Source organism: Pongo pygmaeus, chromosome 3, assembly GCF_028885625.2.
Source record: "Pongo pygmaeus isolate AG05252 chromosome 3, NHGRI_mPonPyg2-v2.0_pri, whole genome shotgun sequence".
NCBI lineage: Eukaryota > Metazoa > Chordata > Mammalia > Primates > Hominidae > Pongo > Pongo pygmaeus.
The window spans coordinates 2,017,528-2,045,075 of NC_072376.2; the positions used below are offsets into that span (position 1 = coordinate 2,017,528).

Sequence of the window (27,548 nt, forward strand, 5' to 3'; positions counted from 1 at the left end):
TTTCTTTAGAAAAGCTCGACTTTAATGGTTCAGATAGTTTTACAATGAAAATAGGTACCCAAAGACTGTCTTAAATGTCCACAACTATACAAAAGATGAATACAAAACTCCCAGGCAGGCACAGGCAGGGGACAAGGCCCACTGTCTCCCACGCTCTGGTGTGGTCGGGTGTCCCTGCCCCACCCCCAGTGCCACCGTGCCACCTTGGTCCCCTCAATCCTGGGGGTAGGAGGGCACTGCTCCAGCGAGGGAAAATAGAAAAGATTTTAAAAAGTAAGAGTCTAACAGGCAGAGCTGTCACTAAAATTAGGAAGTTGTAACTTTTTTGGTTAACTTACTACATTCAAAAATGTAATGCTGAGTCCAAAAAGTGTCTTAAATCACACAAAAAAGAACCCATATTAAAATTTTAAAAATAAGCCCCAAAAACCCCAGAGAAATGCATCCAGAACTTAAAACAGGCTGGGTCAGCAGCAGGGCGGCGGCTGGGGGACCTCGTGGGCCAGGTGTCCGCCATCCGGTTACTTTAAGCCGGCAAAGCCATCGTCCCGTGGAGCCCCCAAGTGAGGGCAGCTCTGAGGCAGGTGGCCCTAGGACACGTTGGTCATGGGCTTGTACTTCTTGAAGCGCGTCCACTGGCCCGTGGCATAGTTCATCTCAAACACTGTGTCCACCAGCATGGTTGTGCTGCCCTGGCCGTCTGCCTTGGGCAGGTCCTCCGTGTGCTCGCTCAGCTTGATCTGGATCACGTCCCCCTGCTCCTGGCACGGGTTCTCTGCAGAGAGCAGGAGCTGCTGGGTGGGTGTCTGGGGGACAAAGAGCCCGCCCCCAACCCAGCCCGGTGCGCCCCAGGCCCTGCCTTATGAACATACCTCGGGAGCCGGCCATGAAGCCCAGGATGAGGGCCTTCTCGGGCCGCGTGACTTTGTTGGCCGTCTTGAACATCTCCTGGGCAGCGAACATCTGCTCTCTCTACAGCGGGGAGAGGGGTGTGGGTGCCAGGGCCCCGCCAGGACCACCTCCTGCATCCCCCTGCGGGCACTGTGGCACCCCCATGCTAAGGCAAGTGGCCAGGGCCGTACCACCTACCTGGTGGCCTGTGCGCCCTGCCAGGGTACACCTACCGTGAGGGACAGGTTCTTCTTAGGCTGCTGCTGGGCAGGGGCCTGGGTCTGCGGGGCCACCATGGCAACCGGGGGTGTCTGAGTGGTAGGGGCGACAGTCGGAGGTGTGGTGGGTGTCAGAGGCGAGGTGGGCGCCGCAGGCGTGGGTGTGGCAGGGCTCAGGCCGCTGTTGTACATGGGCGCCCGCTGCTTGAACTGCGCTGGCAACGTGGGGCTCGGGGCGCTGGGCTCCTCTGGTGGGCGGCTGGCTTCCCGGGAAGATGGGGCTGCAAGTAGACCGGGACCTGGTGAGGGGGCTGGACCCCCACCCTGTTCCCAAACCCTAGTGCTCCTGGAGGTGACAGGCTCAGCTCCTCTTCTCTGTCCTGCTACCCTCTGACAAGAACTCTCTGTGGCCCCCAGCCAAGGCACAGGCCCCAGGAGCCCCAGCCAGAGGAAGAAGGCCAGTGGTCTCAGGCCTTTCCAGACTTGCAGATAAGATGTCTGGACTCTGGCCAGCTGCTGGCCTGCAGCGGGTCCCCATACCGTAGGCACTGGTGGGAAGACAGAGGAAGGCTGTATCCTCAAGCCCCTCGGGCCCAGGACCTGGCCTGAGGTGCTGTGAGCCTGGCAGTGCCTTCCATCTGGGAGGGGATGGCTCTGAGCTTCCCTCCCGCCTACCCAGCAACAAGAGCTGGGTCACCTGGCAGAAGACCCTTTCGAACCCAATCCCCTTCCTGCCGTGTCCCCTGGGGCGGCTGCCTGTCTGTGCCCAGGACGGGCAGGGTGGGGCAAAGCAGCTAGTTTATGTCTTGGAGCTCAAGCTGACCAGCAGGGCATCTGCCCCCAGCAGATTCTGGCCGAGGCAGAAGGGGGACAACAGATGCAGGAGTGAGAACCGCAGCCCTGGCAGCACCCGTGGGCAAGGCCATGTCCTGGCAAGCGGCTCGGCTGGTTCCAGGCTGGGGCCAGCAGACTCACCTGGGGTCGTCTCGGAGCTGGGGATGTAGGAGGAGGCGGGAACCACGCTGGGCGTGGAGGGAAGGTAGCTCGTGGAGGGCAGCGCAGGCTCATTGTTCAGGGACCCAAGTTTCTGGAACACAGAGTTTGAGGTTCTTCCCAGAAGAGGCCATGCTTCTGGCATGTGCTAACTCACGGCCCGACCCGGAGCTCCACTGCCACAGGCTGTGGCCCCCCGAGCTAGAGCAGGAAGGCGGGGGCCACTCTCCCGAGCTCCCTGGGCTGGACAACAGGACCCCTGGCCCCTGGTGCCCCAGCAGAGTTGGGGACTGAGCGGCTCCTGTGTAGGAGAGGGGAGGGGTTGAGGAGCCCAAACCGCCCATCTTGAGCACAGAAGGAGCGATGCTTTTTCTTACCACGAAGCGTTGATATAAAAGGAAGATGCTCATGTTAAGAAACCCAGAACACGCAGCGGCGGGAAGAAAGGAGCTTATTATCCCGAAGTGACCCCGCAGTGTGGCCTCCTCCAGGCCCTGGCTGCAGACGACCCACTGCAGCCTCTGTGCACCTGCCGCGCCGCATGGCTGCCTCCCACCCGCAGGCAGGGCCTGGTCTCCAGGACACTGAGGCCTCTGACCACCCAGCACCCCCACAGGCCTGTCCTGCACCCATTCACAGCCACCTGCAAGGCAGGTCCCAGCAGCCCTGCCTGACAGGGGACACTGAGGCACAGGGGTGAGGAGGACTCCCCTGGCAGCCCCTCCAGCAAGCGTGGGGCAGGTTCCCGCTCCGAGCCTGAGTCAGATGCCCATGTCAGGGCACGGCCCACACTGCCTCTCATATACACAGACATATACATACATAAATACCAACTGCACACATGTGTACATACATATATATATTCTCCGACAGAACACACTAGAGTGGCCTCAGTCGGAACAAGAGGGGCACGTGCAGTGGTGACAGACATGGGGCGCAGCCCTGAGCCCTACCTGCGTGGACACCAGGCCGGCTGCGTAGTCCGGGGTGGCGTTCTCCACCACCGTTTCCTCCTTGGCCGGCTTCTCCACCACCTCCGCATCTGTGGACAAAACAGGCGTCCTCGCCAGTGCCCAGGCGCGTTTGCAGTCTCAGCTCAGGGCAGCGGCAGGGAAGCAAACAGCTTCCCAGGAGAGGCAACCAAGGAGCGAGGAGAAAAGCAGGTGCCCACCCACGGAAGAGGAGCCTCACGGGGGCACAGCCCTGCCCGCCGAGCGTGGACACACCCCACCCCAACTGGGCAGGGCCCGCAGGGACCCCCACTGCCGCCTACACGCAGGCCCCAATCCCCACCGAGAGTCTTCCTTCTCCTCTTCGCCTCTCGGCCAGCGCCAACCATATCCAGCTCAGAGATGTCCAGCAGCTGCCAAGACAAGCACAACCCTGCCTTAGTGACAGCACCAGGGTGCAACGGGTCTCGGGGTGCCGTAGGAGCTGGGGGACGGGCCTACCTTCACACCCCGTTCTTTCCGCAGCAGTGTCCTGGAAGGCGGGATGGGGGTTCGGTTCCCCGTGGGGCTGAAGACGCTGGGTGCCGTGGGGCTTCTGAAGGGCGCCTGCTTCGGGATGCCTTTGAGTGGGGCTGGAGGACAGCAACAGTCAGGGCCAGCAGCAGTGACCGGCAAACGTCCCACCCTCTTCTAGACTAGCGCTGCAGTGGGGAAGGGCCAAACCCCTGGCAGGCAGTGGGCAGGACCCCCAGGATCCCGGACCTCAGGGAGCAGGGGAGCGCCTGGAGCCACGACCTCACACTTTGCCAAGACACCAAACAAACACAGCGGCATCCCAGGCCAGCCACAGGATCTCACCAGGTGGAGTCTCTCACCAGTGTGGCGGGGGCTGAGCTCTGCCTCTTTCCTGTGCCTCCACAGGCAGGGGCGTGAAGCCAGGGGCATGAAGCCAGGCGCCTGGGCTCGAGGGCCGCCCTCCCAAGCCTTCTCCCCGTCCCCTGAGGACGCTCCTGAGGCCTACCTACGCTGTTACCCACCAGCGCCCACATGCACCCTCCAAGGCGTGTGTGGCTGTCATGGTGCCAGGCCCGGAGAGAGGGCGCCTGGGGGATGGTGCCATCAGCACACTGGGCCAGGCTGGACACACTGCTCAATGGCTGGCCCACCCTCCCTGGGACAGCAGGTGCAGCCCCGGCCCTGGGATGCCTGGCAGGGGTGGAAAGACAAGGGTCTGCTCCAGGCGGGGCAGAGGAGAGCGAGGTGGAACCTCAGCTGCGGTGGGCAGGAACATGACCCGGGGACGCCCCCCCCCCCCCCAGGGACAATAGTCAGCAGACCCAAGATGCCTTCTACTAGGTCCCATGTGAACACTGTGGGATTATGGGAGCCCAAATAAAGTAAGCCAGGCTGGTCTGGGAGCTGCATGGAGGGCGCCTGTAAGGCTGCCCTTTCGGCCCCACCCATCTGCAAGTTTACCCAGCTGTCTCAGCACAGGACGACACCCGTCCTGCCCTCTGGCCCCCAGGTCACCATCCAGCACCCTCTGGGGTGAGTATGCCCTGCCATGGTTCCCAGGGGCACGCCGTCTTCCTGTGATCAGGGTGCATTCTGCTTAAGCTCACGCCCAGCCCTGAGAGCACAAATCAGGAAGGGCAGATGGAGGGGTGCAGGGGCACAGCCCCACGGGCAGCTGAGCATGGTCACGTCCTCCCCACGGAGCTGCCCAGGGACACTCGGAACCCAAGAGCAGCACTTGCGGCCCAAAGCCCGAGCCGGGAAGGCCGAGAGCCACCGCTGCCGACAGCAGAGGAGCAGGGGCCAGCGCTGTCCCCAGATCCCGGCCTTCCTGTCTCTGTGCCCACACATCCTCCCAGGGAGCTCCCCAAGGGGAGAAGCCGGTGAAATTGCCCCGGTGCCTTCGCTTTCCCATGGGCTCCCAACACTGCTGCCTGAAGACTGTTCACATGCACCACCTCCCCAACAGGGAGCGGGTCTCCAGGTCAAGCCCTTAGCTCTGCCCCAAAAGCAAGGCTTGCGGCACCGGGGTGGGGGCCTTACTGGTGGTATCCATCTTCCGCAGCAGCCCCCGGCCCTTGGCGTGGAAGGGCACCCCGGCGCTCCGCTTCAGTTGCTGGGCGGTCTCCGTGGCTGGAAGGAAGAGGTCACATGTGTCAGGGATCCTCAGGGCGAGAGCCTTTGGCCCTTGTAAAAGCATCTCTGTCAAGTGGATTCATCCGACGGCCTGAGTCGTGAACACTGCATTCTCTCTAAATGAGCAGCTGTTCCGAGCCGGGCCTGACACCAGCTCGCACATTACAAGGAGTCAGAAACTCACTCAGGTGAGCAAGTTTCGGGAGCTGGGTGGCTGTGGCTGCACCTCCCAGGACCCCATAGCAGGGGGAAGCAGCAGAGGAGGAGCTGAGGGACCTCATGAACCCCCTCCATCGACCTGGGCCTCCCCTGGCCCAGTGGTAGCGCCGTCCTCGCTGAGGGTCAGCAGGCACGGTCTAGATACAAGAATATGAGGAAGAAACAAACGAAGAGATTTTCCTGACTTGGTTCAGTGAGGCTGAAGGGTCAGGGGACACCGAGTGCCCAAAGCAGACCCCATGGCTGCTGCTGGCCTCCAAAGGGGGTGGGGCCCAAGGGGCCGGCAGAGTCCTTCCTGGGCTACCCAGTGGGCCCGGGGCTGCACGGAGCCTCCCGGACAGCGCTGGGCCCTGGCTGCTGCCCGTTCCAGCCAAGATCCATGCACAGCTGCTGTCAGCCTTTTATTTGGATTCTCTGGAAACAGGGTATTGATGTACATTATAAATATTAATTCTATAACCATTCAAAATAAAACGATGTTATTGAAATCTTTGTCGTGCTTTGGGAAAATGTTAACTGAAATGATTAAATATCTTTCAAGTCAAATTGAGATCACTGGCCACTCAAGAAGGTAGCAACGTGAGAGCAAGGACAGTGCCCCTCCATCCATTCACACTGGCGCCCACCGTGCCCAGCAGCGTGACTCAGCTGGCACAGAGTTCATTTGGTAACAGAGATTAGAGATGCCTTCACCTAAAATTCTGAAGTTTTTGTTTTTTTTTTTTTTTTTTGAGATGTTGTTTCACTCTTGTTGCCCAGGCTGGAGTGCAATGGTGCAATCTTGGCTCACTGCAACCTCCGCCTCCCAGGTTCAAGTGATTCTCCTGCCTCAGCCTCCCAAGCAACTGGGATTACAGGCATGCACCACCACACCCAGCTAATTTTTGTATTTTTAGTAGAGACGGGGTTTCACCATGTGGGCCAGGCTGGTCTCGAACTCCTGACCTCAGGTGATCTGCTGGCCTCAGCCTCCCAAAGTGCTGGGATTACAGGTGTGAGCTACCACGCCCGGCCTAAATTCTGAAGTTTTTAAAGCATGTTTTCAGAACACAAAGTTTAATATAGTGATAAACTTCTAACAAAAAACTTTATGCAGAACTTTATCTTCTTTTTTTTGAGACAGGGTCTCACTCTCGCCCAGGCTGGAGTGTAGTGGTGTGATCACAGCTCACTGCAGCCTCAACCTTGTGGGCTCAGGTGATCCTCCTACCTCAGCCTTCCGAGTAGCTGGGAGCACAGGCACGCACCACCATGCCCGGCTAGTTTTTTGGTATTTTTGGTAGAGATGGGGTTTCTTGGCTGGTCTCAAACTCCTGGGCTCAAACGACCCACCTACCCCAGCCTCCCAACAGGTGTGAGCCCCCATGCCTGGCCCAGAACGCCACCTTGAAGGGACAGTCTTGGTACCTTAGAACCTAAGAAACCTATGACTGGAAACTACAAAGACAACGCCCGATGGCGGCCGCGGCCACTCACACTTCTGCAGCAGCTCCGCCCGCAGCGTGGCGCTCTTGGGTTTCCGCTTTAACTGAAAATGCTTCACCGGGGGAGTGAGGGGTCCCGCGAGGGTCGTCAGGGCGTTTTTGTTCAAGTACTGGCATTCCAGTGGCAGCATGGCAGACGCTTCACACTCACCCACTGCACGGTAAGAACCACACGACAGTTAGGGGCGCCCAGGCCGCAGAGCTCCCGGCTGAGAGGAGCTGGCGGCTGCCTGGCCCCACACCCTCCTCAGTTAGGGTTAGGTCATGAGAGCTCCGGCTGTCCCCTGAGGTCCTGGAGACTGACTCCCCACGGCTCCAGCAGAATACCCAGGAGCATTTTCAGAACAGGAATGCCTGAGAGGCGGGCGTGTCTTGAGAGGGCTGCAAACTGGAAACCTCCGGCACCACAGACACCGAGAACCACAGGCGGACATAGATACAGTGATTCCTGGAGGGCTCCAGGCGCTTCTAGAACATGAAATGTCAACAGATCCCACCCCCACGTAAGGACCCCCGCTCTGTGGCTTCTCTCTTCCCGTCCCCGAGGGTAGCCAGGCCGGTGGTCTCTCCTGGAATCCCGGCCCTCATCCAAACTGCCCACATCCATTTCCTCAGCCTGTGTGGTCACCCACGGTTCAGAGCCCAGGAACTGCCCCACGAGGGACAGGCGACCTCCCACCTGAACTGGCTACGTGCCCCGCCTGGAGAAAAAGCACAGACAGGCACATGAGCGTTCACCGCCCTTGGCCTTCCTGCCCGCAGGACACTCCTGAGACATGAACGGGTGGGGTGGGGTGGACCTGTCCAGACCACTGCTCCAGAGGCATCTGTGTGGTGTGTATGCCCTCACAGGTGGGGAGAGGTGCCACCTGCAGGGGGGTGCCCAGCAGGGCCCCTGCAGGGTTGTGTAGCCTCGATGTCTCCATCCCACAACCCTGTCTCTCTGGGTGCTGCCCTTGAAGGAGCTGGGGCACAACGTTTGGGCTCTGAGGAGCCAGTTCCAATTGTCCAAAGCAGGAGAAAAACTCAGAAAAGCACAAGCATCAAGCATCCTATCAACGCATGTTCTTCAAATCCATCTACAAATTGTTGTTTCTTTTAAGAGATACGTTCTCACCCTGTCACCCAGGCTGGAGTGCGGTGGCACGATCACGGCTCACTGCAGCCTTGGCCTCCCAGGCTCAAGTGATCCTCCTGCCTCAGCCTCCCAAGTACCTGGGAGGACAGGCACGTGCCATCACGCCCAGCTAATTTTTATTTTTTGTAGAAATGGGTTCTTGCTATGTTTCCTAGGCTGGTCTCGAACTCCTGGGCTCAAGCAATCTGGCCACCTCAGCCTCCCAAAGTGCTGGGGTTACAGGAGTGAGCCATGGAGCCCAGCCTTGTGAACATTTTCTAAGTGATTTTCAGTTCACATTTAAACAACTGAATTGTTGATATTTTCAACATGCATTTCTGAGCATGTACTCTGGGCCAGGGAATGCTCTGGGCCCTAGAACCTAGGATCTGCAGATACCACCTGAATGGGCAGAGCCCCTGCCCTCACGGAGCCGACCAGGGAGAGACGGCGAGTGGCGTGACACAGCCTCCCATGGACACCACAGCAGTGAGGATGGGGCCTGTGGGCTGTTTGGAGTTTGTTTTCAAAGATGGCAAAAGCCAGGCAGCAGCTTACGGGGGAGGATGGTGCATATACAGTTAATATTCTAGGGACCAGGACACAGGGAAAAACGTAAGTCTAAAAATCAAATTCATTTCAGAAAAAAACTTTTCAAGAAAGACCCATTTCCCTCCTCCCAACATGAATTAAAGCCGCACAACATACCCTTTTCTCTAAGTTCTCCCAAAATGTCCTGAACGTTGGGATTCTGCTCCTCGAGCTCCAGGTTAAGCGAGCCTGTGTCCGGAAAGGACTTCAAGATGTCAGCGACCATGAGCACCCAGGGGTCCGAGTCAAGGCTGGCGAGCTGGATGATCTCCATCAGGGCGCCCTTCATCTGCAAGAGAGGATGCTGCCAGTGCCACCATGCCCCTGTCCACTTCCGAGCCCACTCCCCGCTGAGCTTCCGGATGGGCACTGGGCAGTGGCCGGGCTCTCTGGCAGTTGCCCCCCACACTTCCTCCTGAGGGCTCCCCTTCCTCTGAGCCCCCCGCCTCACCCCAGGGCCATCTTGCTTCCCTGAGCTGCCACAGCCTCTGCCAGGTCGCAAGGCCCCGGCATCCGGTGCCCTGCCGGCAGCCTCCCACCTCCCAGCAGCAGCCAGTCCGCTGGGCCTACTCTCTCCCACCGGTGTGCAAATGCAACAAAAGCTGAAGGTTGAGAAGCCGCGGCCACCACTGTCCCCATAGAAAGCCTGCGGGTGGGAGATCCTGGGGATGACGGGCGTAGAGCAGGCAGGTGCCTGGCACAGCAGAGCACAGAAGCAGGGTGGAGTCTCCTGGTGCAGGGGGTGTGTGCCTGGGCAGCAGGGGGTGGGGCCTGGGACCTGGGGCAGCACCCGTGACAGCTGAGCTGGTGCCTAGTCACCATCTAGGCAGGGACGGCTGCCTCTGGGTCTGGACAGCGCTGGGAGTTGGCACTCGTGGAGCCTGGAGGTGGCCCCGAGATCTGGAGTGAGGCCAGGGCCTTTGGGAGGCCACGGGCGATGTGGGTGGAGGAAGCAGGCGCACCCTGCGCTCCCTCAATGCCTGGGGGGGCCAGATCCATCCACACCAGGCCCTGCTTCGGCCACATAAACCCCCTCCCACGAGGAAACGCAGAGAGCCAGGCCATGGCGTGCCTGTGCCTCTGCCATGCGCCCACTGGGCTGCTCACACTGTGAGACAGCTGGGCTGGTTGGTGCTGGGGGTGAACAACAGTGCCCTGCCCTGTCCAGACGCCGGGGCTGAAACCCCAGCCCAAGGCCTTCCTGACACCCACTCCCTGCGTCAGGCGCCAGAGACCTGTCCTACGAGGGCTGCGGCCATCAAGTCCCCGTGAGCGCCGCCTCCTGGTGGCCTCTGAGTGGGAGGACCTTCCAGCGCTTCCCTCACTGTCCTCATGGGCTTCCTGCCCTGAGGGAAGTTGGCTCGAGGGGCAGAGGTCAGAGGTCGTGCCAGGGGCGCCTGCCTGCTGCCAAGCCCCTCTGCATCTGCCCTGCAGGACACCCAGCTGCCCTCAGGAGTCAAGAACCCCCCGCGTGGCCCAGCCCTTCTGTTCCTTGGGCACTAGGGAGGATGTCGCCCCGGCCACTGACCCTGTGCCCCGGGCCCTCACTCCCGACGCCCGCCAGAGTTGAGTGCACGATGCGGCAGAAGATGCTACATGGCTGCAGGAAGCGCTGCACACACGGTGACTCTGGCAGCCCCGCTGTTCTCAGCCAGTGCTGCCTCGTCACAGCAGCCCCAGGGAAACCCTACGCCTGCCAAGAGGCAAGCGGGCGGCATTTTATAAAAATGGTAAGGATAAAAAAAGTCGGGGATGTTAATTTAAAACAAAAAGGACCACTGTTGTGGAGTAAATGTTTTCTCTCCAGAACGCGCATGTTGAAGCCTGGCTCGCTCTACTGGGGCTTCTGTAAGAAAACGCTTGGCTTTCCCGGGCGTGGTGGCTCACGCCTGTAGACCCCGCACTTCAGGAGGCAGAGGCGAGCAGCTCACGAGGTCAGGAGTTGGGGACCAGGCTGACCCACATGGGAAACCCTGTCTCTACTAAAAATACAAAATTAGTCGGGCGTGGTAGTGCATGCCTGTAGTCCCAGCTACTTGGGAGGCGGAGGCAGGGGAATCGTTTGAACCCAGGGGGCAGAGGTTGCAGTGAGCCGAGATCGCACCATTGCACTCCAACCTGGGCAACAAGAGCGAAACTCCATCTCAAAAAAAAAAAAAAAAAAAAAAAGAAAAAGAAAAAAGAAAAAGAAAATGCTTGGCTTACACACAACAGAAATTTACTTCTCACGGTTCTGGAGGTGGGAATCCAAGATCAATTAAGGCGCTGGCGGATTCCCCGCCTGACGGGGGCCCCTTCCAGCTTCATGGAAGGTGCCTTTTGCTGGTGGAAGGTGGGAACGAGCTCCCCTGGGCCTTTTTTTTTTTTTTTTTTTTTTGAGACAGAGTCTCGCTGTTGTCGCCCGGGCTGGAGTGCAGTGGCGGGATCTCGGCTCACTGCAACCTCCGCCTCCCCAGGTCCAGCGATTCTCCTGAGCTCCCACAGTGCTGGGAATCCAGGCAAAACCACCATGCCCGGCCCAGGCCTATCTTGTAAGGTCTGTAATTCTTAGAGAGCAAGGGCCCTAACTCACTTCTGTACTCTTTACTGAATAAACTATCACATCATTAAAATCTCTCTTCCTCTTCCCTGGTATAAAGAACTGCTGTTTACTAAGCTTTTAAGAGGAATAGGGCTGGGTATAGTCGCTCACACCTGTGGTTCCAGCTACTCGGGAGGCTGAGGCAGGAGGATCACTTGAGCTCAGGGGTTCAAGGCTGCAGTGAACAAAGATGGCACTACTCCACTCCAGCCTGAGCAACAGAGCAAGATTTCATTTCTTAAAAAAATTAAAAATTGGCTGGGCACAGTGGCTCACGCCTGTAATCCCAGCACTCTGGGAGGCTAGGGTGGGTGGATCACTTGAGGTCAGGAGCTCAAGATCAGCCTGTCCAACATGGCGAAACCCCATCTCTAATGAAAATACAAAAATTAGCCAGGCATGGTGGTGCACTCCTGTAATCCCAGCTACTGGGGAGGATGAGGCAGGAGAATTGCTTGAACCTAGGAGGCAGAGATTGTGGTGAGCCAAGATGGCGCCACTGTACTCCAGCCTGGGCAACAGAGCAAGACTCTGTCCAAAAAAAAAAAAAGCCTGGCGCGGTGGCTCACACCTGTAATCCTAGCACTTTGGGAGGCTGAGGTGGGCGGATCACGAGGTCAGGAGATTGAGACCATCCTGGCTAACACAGTGAAACCCTGCCTTTACTAAAAATACAAAAAATTAGGTGGGTGTGGTGGTGGGCACCTGTAGTCCCAGCTACTTGGGAGGCTGAGGCAGGAGAATGGCATGAACCCAGGAGGCGGAGCTTGCAATGAGCCGAGATTGCATGCCCCAGCCTGGGCAACAGAGTGAGACTCCGTCTCAAAAAAAAAAAAAAAAAAAAAGACACATTACAAAACCAGTGAACTGATTGTAGAATTTCATTCAGAAACACAAGTTGTAGCAGATGCCATGTATAAGGTTAACCTTATGTGTCAACTTGACTGGGCCATGGGGCACCTGGACAGTTAGTCCCTCATGATTCCAGGTGTGTCTGTGAGGATGTTTCTACATGAGACTAACATCTGAATTGTATTGAGTGAGGCAGAGGGCCCTCCCTACTGCTGAGTGGGTCTCATCCAATCAACTGAAAACCAAAGCAGAACAAAAATGCTGAGTAAGGGGAACTCCTGCCTGTTTGAGCTGGAAGATTGGTCTTTTTCCAGCCTTCAGACTCATCCTGAAACATCAGCTCCTCCTGGGTCTCCAGTCTAAGGGCTTACATCACTGGCTCTCCTGGTGTGTGTGCATGTATGTGTCTATATACCCTCTTGGTTCTGTTTCTCTGGAGAATCCTGACTGATAACACTGTGGAACATATCCAGCCCAGTCATCTAGTCACCCTGTATCTATGGTCCTATGTAGAAAAGTTTAATTTTCAGAATGATATCCCTAAGGTACCAGACCCCTAAATAAATGAAGGAAGAAAACTAAGATAAATTACAATGTCTTATAAACCTTTTTTTAAATACCAAGAAAATAAATAAAAATATTTTTCAGAAAAGTAAATTACCCAGAATGGCCTAGTCCTTTCACAATCCAGTTAAATGAGGTCTTTATCACAATTTCTTGTAATACATAAGGACGAAGTCCAAGAAAAATACATATAAAAAATAAAGCTGGTATACTTATATTAATGTTAGATGGAAGCAGATTTTAAGAACAAAATATTACTAAATACAGAGAATCTCTATGTAAAGATCCAAGGTTGAGTTCACATGGTAACTATAACAACTATAAACTTGGATGCACCTAATAACACAGCCCCAAAATATATACAGCATAAGCTGAGAAGGAGGAACAGACAAACCCATAATCTTAATGGGGAGATCAACAAATCCTCTTCTCACTGATTTTTTTTTTTTTTTTTTTAATCAAGCTGCACGTGCCTGTAGTTCTAGATACTTGGGAGGCTGAGGAGTTTGAGTCCAGCCTGGGCAACATAGTAAGACCCCACACCTTTAAAACAAAAAACAGTAAGAATAGAATAGATTTGTACAACATGATTATACAAATTGGCCTAATGAACATCCACTGAGCAATGGATCTCAAAACTAGAGAATACATATGATTCGCAAGCTTACTTGCAACATTTACAAAAACTGACCATATATTTTGCCATTTAGCAGATCTTAAATTTCAAACAACTAAAATAAACCATATTCTCTGACAAGAGCTCAATACAGCTAGAAATTAATAGTAAAAACAAAACTAAAATATCTTCCCCTCCAATGTAGGGAAATTAAGAAACATTTCTAAATTACACAGGGATCAGTGAAGAACTTACTGAAATTAAAAAATATTGTGACTTGATACAGTTCTGTGACTATCAAAACTTGTGGGATGCAGCTTACACTGTAATTAGAAGAGAATTTATGGACACACACACATACACACATGAAAAGAAGCCTGAGATTGGCATCCATCTTTAAAACTTACAAATAAGAGCAACATAGTAAGTACAAAGACAGGAGAAAGAAGAAAATTAGTGCAAAAATTAGTGAAACAGAAAGCCAAGTTCAACAAAGCCAGAAGCTGGTAGTTCGAAAATTCTTATAAAATCAACAAACATCTGGTGAGATGAACCAAGGGGGAAAAAATAAGAAATAATCACTATACATGCTTCTGACATTTAAAAAGAAGATGTTTGAGCTGGTCATACTGGCTCATGCCTGTAATCCCAGCAATTTGGGCAACCAAGGAATGTGGATCACTTGAGGTCAGGAGCTTGAGACCAGACTGGCCAATGTGGCAAAAGCCTGTCTCTACTAAAAATACAAAAATTAGCCGGGCATGGTGGCACACGCCTGTGATCCCAGCTACTCGGAAGGCTGAGGCACGATAATCGCTGGAGTCTGGAAGGTGGAGGTTGCAGTGAGCCAAGATTGCACCATTGCACTCCAGCCTCGATGACAGAAGGGTATTTGAGACACTCTCTCTACAAAAAATAAAAAAAAAAAAAAGAAAAGTAGGCAGGTATGGTGGTGCAAGCCTGTAGTCTTAGCTGCTCAGGAAGTTGAGGCAGGAGATCACTTGAGCTTAGGAGTTTAAGGTTACAGTGAGTTATGATCACATCACTGCCAGTCCAGCCTGGGTGACAGCGACACTATGCATTAAAACAAACAAACAAACAAAAAAAACCTCATAAAAACAAAAATCAATACTGAAAAATCCTCCCAAAAAGTAAATTTCAGGTCCAGAAGGCTTCATTACCAAGTTCTACCAAATATTTAGGAAGAAATCACTCCATTAGTAAACAAACTTTCCAAAGAAAAAGAAAAGACCAGATACGTTACAAATCCTTTTTTAAGGGTAGCATAACCCCAATACCAAAATCCAACAAAGACAGTCTGGGTAAGTAAAACTACAGGTCAATCTCACCCAAGAACAAAGATATAATACAAAATTCCTATACAAAACATCAGGATGATATAATCCAACAACATAAAATGACCAATTTAGGTTTACCTCAGGAATGCAAGGTTGGTTTATAATTAAAGCTATTTTGTTAATGTGGTGAATTACATGTCAATAGATATTTAAGCATTTGATAAAATTTAAAGTTCCTTTGTGTTCACACCCACTAGGATGGCTATATCAAAAAGATAACAAATGTTGGCAAGGATGTGAGAGACAGAACATTCAAAAATCACTATGGAGAATGTAAGATGGTGTAGCCACTATGGAAAATAGTTTGGCGATTTTTCAAAATGTTAAATATAGAATAACCTGGGCAGCCCAGACAAGTGGTTCCCCCCAGTGAAGCACACCCCCTCCATCATGGGACAAAGTGCTTCGTTAAACGGGTCCTGCTCCCTATGTCATCCAACTAGGTGAGACCCTCCAACAGGGGTTGTCAGATACCCTATACAGGAGTGATCCTACTGGCATTAGGTTGGTGCCCCTCGAGGTCAGAGGTCCCAGAAGAAGGAGCAGGCACCCATCTTTGCTGTTCTCCAGCCTCCTTTAGTGACACCTCCAGGAATGGGAGTGAATCAGATGAATATGGCCTGAAGTGAACCCCCAGCAAACTGCAGCAGCCCTACAGAAGAGGGACATGACTACTGCAAGGAAAACAAACGAGCAGAAAACGACAACAACATCAACAACAACAATAACAACCACAACAAAAGGCCCCATCCAAGGGTCAGCAGCCTCAAAGACTGAAACTAGACAAACTCATGAAGATGAGAAAGAATCACCGAAAAAATGCTGAAAACCCCAAAGGCCAGAGTGCTTTTTCTCCTCCAAATGATCATAATGTCTCTCCATCAAGGGCACAGAACTAGACGGAGGATCGGATGGATGAGCCGACAGAAGTAGGCTTCAGAAGATGGGTAATTAAAAAAAGCAACGATGAACTAAAGGAGCATGTTCTATCCCAATGTAAAGAAGCTAAGAACCTTGATAAAAGGTCAGAGGAATTGCTAACTAGAATAACCGGTTTAGAGAGGAACATAAATGACCTGATGAAGCTGAAAAACACAGCACAAGAACCTCGTGAGTCATCCGCAAGTATCAACAGCCGAATCCACCAAGGAGAACAAAGGATATCAGAGTTTGAAGACCACCTTACTGAAATAAGACATGCAGACAACAATAGAGAGAAAAGAATGAAAAGGAACGAACAAAGCCTCCAAAAAATACGGGACTTCATAAAAAGACCAAACCTACTACTGACTGGAGTACCAGAAGGAGACGGGGAGAATGGAAACAAGCTGGAAAACACACTTAAGGATATTATCCAGGAGAACTTCCTCAACCTAGAAAGACAGGCCAACATGCAAATTCGGGAAATACAGAGAACCCCACTAAGACACTCCACGAGAAGATCAACCCCAAGACACATAATCATCAAATTCTCCTAGGTCGAAATGAAGGAAAAACTGTTCAGAGCAGCCAGAGAGAAAGGCCAGGTCACCTACAAAGGGAAGCCCATCAGACTAACTAACGGCAGACCTCTGCAGAAACTCTACAAGCCAGAAGAGTTTGGGGGCCAAGATTCAACATTCTTAAAGAAAAGAATTTTCAACCCAGAATTTAATATCCCGCCAAACTAAGCTTCATAAGTGAAGGAGAAATAAAATCTTTTCCAGACAAGCAAATGCTGAGGGATTTTGTTACCATCGCCCTGCCCCAGAAGAGCTCTGGAAAGAAGCACTACATATGGAAAGAAAAACCAGTATGAGCCACTGAAAAAACACACCAAAATATAGAGACCAATGACATTACAAAGAAACTGCATCTAGTGTGCAAAATAACCAGATAGCATCATGATTACAGGACTGAATTCACACATAACAATATTAACCTTCAATGTAAATGGGCTAAATTCCCCAATTAAAAGACACAGACTGGTAAATTGGATAAGGAGTTAAGACCCATTGGTGTGCTGTATGCAGAAGACTCATCTTACATGCAAAGACACACACAGGCTCAGAATAACGGGATGGAGGAAACTTCAAGCAAATGGAAAGCAAACCAACAAACAAACAAGAAAACAGGGGTTGCAATCCTAGTCTCTGACAAAACAGACTTTAAACCAACAAAGATCAAAGAAGACAAGTAGGGTATTACACAATGGTAAAGGGAACAATTCAACAAGAAGAGCTAACCATCCTAAATATATATGCACCCAATACAGGAGCACCCAGATTCATAAAACAAGTTCTTAGAGACCTACAAAGAGACTTAGACTCCCACACAATAATAGGGGGAGACTTGAACACCCCACTGTCGGTATTAGATCAACGAGACAGAAAACTAACAAGGATATTCAGGACTTGAACTCAGCTCTGGATCAAGTGGACCTAGTAGACATCTACAGAAACCTCTTTGGGGGGAGGGGGGAAGGATAGCATTGGGAGATATACCTAATGCTAGATGACGAGTTGGTGGGTGCAGCGCACCAGCATGGCACATGTATACATATGTAACTTACCTGCACATTGCGCACATGTACCATAAAACCTAAAGTATAATAATAATAATAAAAAAAAAAAACAAAACATTGTACCCCATAAATGTGTACAATTATGATTTGTCAATCAAAAACAATAAAAAAAAGTTTTAAAAGATCAATTAAAAAAAAAAAAAAAAAGAAACCTCTACCTCAAATCAACAGAATATACATTCTTCTCAGTGCTACATGGCACTTACTCTAAAATAGACCACATAATTGGAAGTAAGCAAATGCAAAAAAACTGAAATCATAACAGTCTCTCAGACCACAGTGCAAATTAGAACTCAAGATTAAGAAACTCACTCAAAACCACACAATTTCATGGAAATTGAACAACCTGCTCCTGAATGACTCCTGGATAAATAATGAAATTAAGGCAAAAATCAAGAATTTCTTTGAAACCAATGAGAACAAAGAGACAATGTAGCAGAATCTCTGGGACACAGCTAAAGCAGTGTTAAGAGGGAAATTTATAGCATTAAATGCCCACATCAGAAAGCTAGAAAGATCTCAAATCGACACCCTAACATCACAATTAAAAGAGCTGGAGAGGCAAGAGAACAAACTAATCCCAAAGCTAACAGAAAACAAGAAATAACTAAGATCAGAGAAGAATTAAAGGACACAGAGACACGAACCCCCCCCCCAAAAAAAAACCAACAAATCCAGGAGCTGGTTTTTTGAAAAAATTAACAAAATAGATAGAACGCTAGCTAGACTAATAAAGAAGAGAGAGAAGAATCAAATAGACGCCAAAAAAAAAATAATAATAATAATAATAAAGGTGCTATCACAACTGACCCCACAGAAATACAAACTACCATCAGAGAATACTATAAGCACCTCTACACAAATAAACTAGAAAATCTGGAAGAAATGGATAAATTCCTGGGTGCACACACCCTCCCAAGACTAAAGCAGGAAGAAGTCGAATCCTTGACTAGACCAATAACAAGCTCTGAAATTGAGGCAGTAACAACCTACCAACCAAAAGAAGCCCAGGACCAGATGGACTCACAGCTGAATTCTACCAGAAATACAAAGAGGAGCTGGCACCATTCCTTCTGAAACTATTCCAAACAACTGAAAAGGAGGGACTCCTCCCTAACTCATTTTATGAGGCCAACATCATCCTGATACCAAAACTGGGAAGAGACAACAAAAAAGAAAACTTCAGGCCAACATCCCTGATGAACATCAATGTGAAAATCCTCAATAAAATACTGGCAAACCGAATCCAGCAGCACATCAAAAAGCTTATCCACCACGATCAAGTGGCTTCATCCCTGGGATGCAAGGCTGGTTCAACATACACAAATCAACAAGCATAATCTATCACATAAACAGAACCAAAGACAAAAACCACATGATCATCTCAACAGATGCAGAAAAGGCCTTTGATAAAATTCAACATCCCTGCATGTTAAAAACTCTCAATAAGCTAGGTATTAATGGAACATATCTCAAAATAATAAGAGCTATTTAAGACAAACCCACAGCCAATACCATATTGAATGGGCAAAAGCTGGAAGCATTCTCTTTGAAAACTGGTACAAGACAAGGATGTCCTCTCTCACCACTCCTATTCAACATAGTATTGGAAGTTCTGGCCAGGGCAATCAGGCAAGAGAAAGAAATAAAGAGTATTCAAATAGGAAGAGAGGAAGTCAAGTTGTCTCTGTTTGCAGATGACATGATTTTATATTTAGAAAACCCCATCAACTCAGCCCAAAAACTTGTTGAACTGATAAGCAACTTCAGCAAAGTCTGAGGATACAAAATCAATGTGATTTTAATAGGCAAGCAGAGAGCCAAATCATGAATGAACTCCCATTCAAAATCACTAGAAAATAAAATACCTAGGAATACAGCTAACAAGGGATGTGAAGGACCTCTTCAAAGAGAACTACAAACCACTGTTGAAGAAAATAAGAGAGGGGCCGGGAGCAGTGGCTCATGCCTGTAATCCCAGCACTTTGGGAGGCTGAGGCAGGCAGACTACCCGAGGTCAGGAGTTTGAGACCAGCCTGGCCAACATGATTAAACCCCGTCTCTACTAAAAATACACAAATTAGCCGGGCGTGGTGGCACAAGCCTGTAATTCCAGCTACTCGGGAGGCTGAGGCAGGAGAACTGCTTGACCCCGGGAGGCGGAGGTTGCAGTGAGCCGAGATCGTACCACTGCACTCCAGCCTGGCCGATAGAGCGAGACTCTGTCTCAAAAGAAAAAAAAAAAAAGGCCAGGCACGGTGGCTCACGCCTGTAATCCTAGCACTTTGGGAGGCCGAGGCGGGCGGATCATGAGGCCAGGAGATTGAGACCATCCTGGCTAACACGGTGAAACCCCGTCTGTACTAAAAACACAAAAAATTAGCCAGGTGTGGTGGCGGGCGCCTGTAGTCCCAGCTACTAGGGAGGCTGAGGCAGGAGAATGGCGTGAACCCGGGAGGCGGAGCTTGCAGTGAGCCGAGATCACGCCACTGCACTCCAGCCTGGGCAACAGAGCGAGACTCTGTCTCAGAAAAAAAAAAAAAAAAAAAAACAGAAAATAAGAGAGTAAACAAACAAATAGAAAAGCATTCCATCCTCATGGATAGGAAGAATCAGTATCATGAAAATGGCCATACTGCTCAAAGTAACTTACAGATTCAATGCTATTCCCAACAAACTACCATTGACATTCTTCACAGAATTAGAAAAAACTATTTTAAATTTCATATGGAATCAAGGAAGATCCCGTAGAGCCAAGACAATCCTAAGCAAAAAGAACAAAGCTGGAGGCATCATGCTACTTGACTTCAAACTACACTTACAAGGCTACAGTAACCAAAACAGCATGGTACTGGTACCACAACAGACCTACAGACCAATGGAGAAGAACAGGGACCTCAGAAATAACACCACACATCTACCAGCATCTGATCTTTGACAAACCTGACAAAAACAAGCAATGGGGAAAGGATCTATTCAGTAAATGGTGCTGGGAAAACTGGCTAGCCATATGCAGAAAACTGAAACTGGACCTCTTCCTTACACCTCATACAAAAATTAACTCAAGATGCATTAAAAACTTAAAGGTAAAACCCAAAACCCTAAAAATCCTAGAAGAAAACCTAGGCAATACCATTCAGGACACAGTCATGGCCAATGACTTCATGACAAAAATGCCAAAAGCAATGGCAACAAAAGCCAAAATGGACAAATGGGATCTAATTAAACTAAAGAGCTTCTGCTCAGCAAAAGAAACTATCATCAGAGTGAACAGGCAACCTACAGAATGGGAGAAAATTTTTGCAATCTACTCATCTGACAAAGGGCTAATATCCAGAATTTACAAGGAACTGAAACATATTTATAAGAGAAAAATAACCCCATCAAAAAGTGGGCAAAGGAGGTGAACAGATACCTCTCAAAAGAAGACATTTACGAGGCCAATAAACATGAAAAAAAGCTCAACGTCACTGATCATCAGAGAAATGCAAATCAAAACCACAATGAGATACCATCTCATGCCAGTCAGAATGGCGATTATTAAAAAGTCAGGAAACAATAGATGCTGGAGAGGCTGTGGAGAAATAGGAAAGCTTTTACACTGTTGCTGGGAGTGTAAATTAGTTCAACCATTGTGGAAGACAGTGTGGCAATTCCTCAAGGATCTAACACCAGAAATACCATTTGACCCAGCAATCCCATTACTGGATATATACCCAAAAGAATATAAATCATTCTGCTATAAAGACATATGCTCATGTATGTTTACTGCAGCACTGCTTTACAATAGCAAGGACATGGAACCAACCCAAATGCCCATCAATGATGGACTGGATAAAGAAAATGTGATACATATACACCATGGAATACTATGCAGCCATAAAAAGGAATGAGATCCTGTCCTTTGCAGGGACATGGATGAAGCTGGAAGCCATCATCCTCAGCAAACTAACAAAGGAACAGAAAATCAAACATTGCATGTTCTCACCCATAAGTGGCAGGTAGTTGAACATTATGGACACAGACAGGGGAACACCACACACCAGGGCCTATTGGGGGTAGGAGTGAGGGGAGGGAACTTAAAGGACGGGTCAATGGGTGCAGCAAACCACAGCACACGTACACCTATGTAACGAATCTGCATGTTCTGCACATGCATCCTTTTTTTTTTTTTTTTAAGAAGAAATAAAGGCCGGGAGCAGTGGCTCACGCCTGTAATCCCAGCACTTTGGGAGGCCAAGGAGGGTGGATCACAAGGTCAAGAGATGGAGACCATCCTGGCCAACACGGTGAAACCCCGTCTCCACTAAAAATACAAAAATTAGCTCATTAGCTGCGCATGGTGGCACGTGTCTCTAGTCCCAGCTACTGGGGAAGCTGAGGCAGGAGAATCCCTTGAACCTGGGAGGCGGAGGTTGTGGTGAGCTGAGATCGCACCACTGCACTCCAGCCTGGCGACAGGGTAAGACTCCGTTTCAAAAAAAAGAAAAAAAAAAGAAGAAGAAGAAAAAAGAAAACATTACATTAAGTGAAAGAAGTCAGGCACAAAAGACCAGATGTATGATTCTATTTATATAAAATATCCTGAATAGACAAATCTACAGAAGCAAAAAGTAGATTACTAGTCACCTAGGAGTGGGGAGGAAGAGGACTGGGGAAACGCTAATGAGTATAGGATTTATTTGGGGGATGATGAAAATGTTCGAAAATTGACTAGAATGAGCATCAAACCTGTAAATATACTAAAAACTACTGAACTGTACATTTTAAATGGTGAACTATCTGGCATAATTATATGGTACATAAATAATATCTTTTTTCTTTTGAGACAGGGTCTCGCTCTGTCGGCCAGGCTAGAGTGCAGTGATGCAATCATGGCTCACCACATCCTCAACCTCCCAGGCTCAAGTGATCCTCTCGCCACAGCCTCCCGAGTAGCTGGGACCACAGCCATGTGCCACCACCCCTGGCTAATTTTTATATTTTTTATGGAGACAGGCTTTCACCATATTGCTCAGGCTGATCTCAAATGTCTGGGTTCAAGCAATCCGCCCATCTTGGGCTCCCAAAGTGCTGAGATTACAAGCATGAGCTACTGCACCCAGCTATACATTATATCTTAATAAAGCTCTTTTTTTTTTGGAGACAATCTTGCTCTGTCCCCTAGGCTGGAGTGCAGAGGTGCGATCTCGGCTCACTGCAAGCTCCACCTCCTGGGTTCACGGCATTCTTCTGCTTCAACCTCCCTAGTAGCTGGGACTACAGGCGGCCACCACCACACCTGGCTAATTTTTTTGTATTTTTTTTTTAGAGACGGGGTTTCACCGTGTTAGCCAGGATGGTCTCGATCTCCTGGCCTCGTGATCCGCCCGCCTCGGCCTCCCAAAGTGCTGGGATTACAGGTGTGAGCTACTGCACCCAGCCAATAAAGCTATTTTTAAAAAGTTCATGATTAAAAGATTTTTTTACAAGTCTTCTAAGAAGAGAATTTCCTTAACTAGATAAAAAGTATTTATCAAAGACAACAGGGAACATAATGCTTACTGGCAAAACATGCCAAGTTCTCCCTGTGTGATCGGAGGTAAGACAATGAGCTGGAGGGTCCTGGCCAGTCCAGTGAGACGAGAAAAAAAACAAAAGGTAATTGGAGAAAGAAAAATAATATGAAGTGCACAGAAAAATCAAGGAGATTCTATAGAAAAAAAATTTTGCAACTAGCAAAACTTTAGCACAGATGCCAGTCACAAATTCATTATCCAAAAATCAGGCCGGGCGTGGTGGCTCACCTGAGGTCAGGAGTTCGAGACTAGCCTGGCCAACATGGTGAAACCCCGTCTCTACTAAAAATACAAAAATTAGCCAGGTGTGGTGGTGCATGCCTGTAATCCCAGTTACTCAGGAGGCTAAGGTAGGAGAATCACCTGAGCTCAGGAGGCCGAGGTTGCAGTGAGCTGAGATCGCGCCACTGCTCTCCAGCCTGGGTGACAGAGTGAGATCTTCTTCTAAAAAAAAAAAAAAAAAACAAACAAAAACAAAAATCAACGCATTTCTATATACCAGCAACAAGTAAAAACTAAGACTTTAACAGATACCATTTACAACGGCATGGAAAAATATGAAATAGGTGGTAATATATGAGATGGAAGACCTCTACAGAGATCATAAAGAACATCTAAGTAGATATGCCCACACCCACAAATTATAGGATGCAATATAAAGAGGACAGCACCCCAGAATGAACTGCAAGTTCAGCTCAGCCTTAAAATCCCAGCAGGCAGGCTCTATGTGTTTAAGAAGTAAGTATAGAAGATACATGTGGAAGTGTGAAGGGACAAGAACAGCCAAAGATGATCCCAGAGAAAGATACAGTGGGAGGGTTTGCTCCGTCAGCTAACAAGACTTATAAATAAAGTGACAGGAACCGACTTAGTGGGTTATTAGCACATTGATATGTAAATGACCAAAAGAACAGAGCACAGCCCAGAAACACATCCACAGCAGAAGGTAACAGTGCAGATCAATGGAAAAGGACAGTCATTTCAATCAACGTTGGGTGCTGGACTAACTGGACATCCATGTGGAAAATTAGACTCCCTGCTTCACACAATCATCAATTCCACGCAGACTGAAGATTCAAGTGCGAAAGGTAAAACTGTACAGCTACGCCAAGACAACCCAGAGAGTGTTCCAGGCATGTCCCTCGGGGAGACACAATAGGCACCAATGATAGTGGGCGGATGAATACACCATCTACGTTAAAATCAGGAGCTTCTATTCATCCATGATTCCAGGAAAAGGGGCTGGGCGCACGTATCACACCTGTAATCCCAACACTATGGGAGGCCAAGGCAGGAGGATCACTTGAGGCTAGGAGTTCAAGACCAGCCTGGGCAATACGGTAAGACTCCCATCTCGATACACACGCACAAAAATTAGCCAGGCGCGGTGACAGCGCATCAGTCCCAGCTACTACAGAGGTTTAGGAGGAAGGACTGCTTAAGCCCAGGAGTTCAAGGTTAAAGTGAGCTATGATTATACCACTAGACTCCAGCCTGGGTGACAGAGTGAGACGCTGTCTCAAAAAAAAAAAAAAAAAAAAAAAAAAGGATTCCAGGAAGCTAAGTCAAAGTCAAAGGACAACTGGGAGATATTTGTAACTGAAAAAGAACTGATATCTAGCATTTATAATAAATAATAAAAAAGACACTCTTACAAAACAATGGGAAAAAAGAGAATTTAAAAGCAGATTTGAACATACAATTCTCAAAGCAGAAAACCAAACAGCAGGCTGAGTGCCATGGCTCACACCTGTAATCCTAGCCCTTCAGGAGGCTGAGGCAAGCAGACTGCTTGAGGTCAGGAGTTCAAGACCAGCCTGGGCAGCATGGTGAAACCCTGTAGTCCCAGCTACTCAGGAGGCTGAGGTGGGAAGATCTGAGGTGAGGAGGTCAAGGCTGCAGTGAGCCATGATTGTGCCACTGCACTCCAGCCTGGGTGACACACCGCCAGACCCTGTCTCAAACAAAACAAAAAAACAAAAAACACGCTGAAAAATAATTTGGCATAATCCTATGATCCTCACAATTCTACTCCTAGATATTATACCCTAGAGAAATCCAAGATTCCAAATACCTGAACATATCACAATAATGTAGTAACAGGATTATTTACAACAGCACAAAACTGGCCGTAAGCTAAGTGTGTCGCTGTGATAGAATGGATAAAGTGCTTCGTGCTCAGAGACAGGAATACCACGCAGCAGTGAAAATTAAACCGCAGTCAGCTGCAACGTGGATGAAACTGTCACGGTGTCGATCAAAAGGACACATGCACGCCACACACAAAATACACTATGATACCATCACACTAAGTCCAAATCGGGCAACCAAGCTATGCCATTTCGGGGTACATAAATAATTGCTAACACCGGGGAGATGGCACAGATATGATTACCTTTCCAAAATGAGGAAGGGGAAAGGAAGAAGGCTGTGATTACCAATGGGAGGCTTCCAAGGAACAGGCATGGTTCTACTTCTCCACCTGTGTAAGGATCACAGGAGTGGCTCACGATGCTATTATTATTCGTTAAACTGAACAAAAATGCACTTTTCCATACATGTCATATCTCAATCAAAAACAATTACAACCTGTAATAGCTAATAATACATCAGTAGCCAGGAACGTTTAAACAACCATGTGGCTTCAATAGTCTGCAAAACTACTCCGTTTATTTCGCACGGAAAGCGATACAATGTAAACTTTAGGAAAAAAGAAAACAAACCTCACACACCCACTCATTGGAATGACGCAAAACGGCGTGTAGAAAAGAGTAAAACGGACACAGAGCGCTCCGGACGGCCGGGGTCTTTGCGAGGTGAGAACAAGAAAATCCAGTCAGCGGACACTGGAGCTACCGAGCCCAGGCCGCCCCTTCCTCACGCGGGGGTTTCTCTCGGGATCCCCGCCCTCACCCAGGTCACCAGGGCTGCTTCCCCGACGGGAAACCCCGACGGGAGACCCCGCTGGGGCCGGCGCACCCCCCAGCCCCAAGAGTCGGTCGCTTCGGCACGGCGGGGGATTTGAGTGGTGAGGACCGAGGGCGGGGGAGGCGGGGGCGGCTGGGGATGAGTACCCGGGGGCCCAGGGAGGGGAGTGAGGACCTGGGGGTCGTAGCGAGAACCCGGGGCCCGGCGGGGAGGAGGTTGAGGATCCCAGGGGAGGTGAAAACTTGGGTAGGGGTGAGGACGAAAGGTAGTGAGGTGAGGACCCTAGGGGGGGCTTCCCAGAGGGCGAGGAGGGGCGGGGGGGGCCTGAGGACCCACGGTGGGGATGAGAACCGAGGTGGGAGATGAGGATCTAGGCGGGGGGTGAGAACCCAGGGGGAGGTGAGGACTGGAGGGAGGGATTCGGAGGAGCGAGGACGGTGCGTGAGGGCGGGGCGGGGGGGTTGACAGTCTGAAGGGGGATGGGAAGGTTGGGGGAGGGACCGAGGAGGGTCCGGAGTTGGGTGTGTGGGTCGGAGGTGGGAAGGTTGGGAATCTGGGGGCTGCGGGGCGCCCCGCCTGCCTTACCTCGTCCACCGTGCGGCGCGGGAGGTGCAGCGTCCCGAGTAGCAACTTGAGCTTCACCGCCGACGAGAGGCCATGGAAGCAGAGACGGATGTTGTCGATGACCGCGGCCGTGAGCAGGGACGCGATGCTGGGCGGCGCCCATAGCTCGTCCGTGGCCCCCAGCTTGTTGTGCAGCCACAGGCCCGTATCGCTCTCCCGCATGGACGCCATCTTGGGGGAAAGCGCGCGCCGCAGCCCCGGCATCTTATGAAGACACCTACGCGTCCCCGGCTAGGACCCCAACATGGCGGCGCCCGCCGGGCTGCGGGCCGCAGAGGCGGCGCAGGCGGCGCGGTCCCACGAGCGGGGCTTCCCCCGAGAGCGCTTCTGAGTGGCGGCCACGTCTCCGGGAAGCTTTGTGGCAAAGCCGAGAGCCGGAAGGACGGGGTGCCTCTGAGCAAAGACTATCGGCTTCCGTAAGACATCATGGCGGCGCCCGCTGCCGGCTCTCGGGAAGACCGCAAAAGATGACGTCACGAGCAGGCGCGCGTATTCGCGTCTTGGGAGCCCGGGCTGCGGCCTGGCGTTCGCAGTGCAGGTGTCAAGCGCCGCAGACTTGCTGCTCGCGCGGTGGGGCGGAGGCTCCCGGTGGCGCCTGCCCCGCCGTCCGCTCTTCGCTTTTTGCCCGCTTGGGTCTCGGCGCGGACCGTGTGGACGCCCCGCCCCCGCGGGTGCAGCACCTGCACGGAGAGGAGCCGCGGCCCTGCGGAGCGAGCCTACGGGATCCCGGTCGCAGCACTGAGCTTCCGTCCCCCGATGAGCCCGCTCTGCCCGGGGCGCGCCGCCAACTGGGCTGCGCTGAGCATGCGGGTCGGAGGGCGCTCGGGAGCTGTCCAGGGGCACCCGTGACCCCGCAGTACAGAGAGGCCCCGGCCCCCAGTCGGGCTGGAGCCGCCGGGCAGGAGCCAGTAGTGAACTTTTCAGTTTTAAGAGCTTGTCATTAGGTACAAACATGAGTAAAAGTTAAACTTCATTTTATTAAATTCGTTTTACCCTTTTGTCTTTTTGACGAGGCCTTCCTATGTTGGCCAGGCTGGTCTCAAACTCCTGGGCTCAAGCGATCCGCCCGCCCGCCTCTGCCTCCCAGAGTGCTGGGGTTACAGGCCGGGGCCGCCTTGCCTGGCTTCTGTATTGTATCTTTTTTTAAAAGGTCTTTTCCTTATTGTTCCACTGCCATGCTCCTGCCGCCGTTCACAGCTATTGCCACTGGGCGGTGGGAACGCTGGGAGAACAGGACTCAGCGCAGCTGCTAGCAGTGCCCTGGCCCTGGCGGCTTGAACTTGGCAGTCC

The 27,548-nt window shown here is 50.8% G+C and overlaps 1 protein-coding gene across 1 annotated transcript; it reads right to left on the minus strand.

Annotated features, from left to right (window-relative positions):
• Positions 1 to 26,676, minus strand: NELFA (negative elongation factor complex member A). The gene is made up of 11 exons (XM_054486557.2): positions 26,220 to 26,676; positions 8,732 to 8,903; positions 6,899 to 7,060; positions 5,111 to 5,200; positions 3,554 to 3,684; positions 3,396 to 3,465; positions 3,056 to 3,144; positions 2,085 to 2,196; positions 1,125 to 1,390; positions 873 to 972; positions 1 to 775 (listed from the first exon to the last, which is right to left on the minus strand). Exons 1-11 carry the CDS (start codon positions 26,460 to 26,462, stop codon positions 591 to 593), a joined length of 1,620 nt encoding a protein of 539 aa, XP_054342532.1. The 5' UTR covers positions 26,463 to 26,676; the 3' UTR covers positions 1 to 590.
• Positions 26,677 to 27,548: the final 872 nt, after the last annotated feature.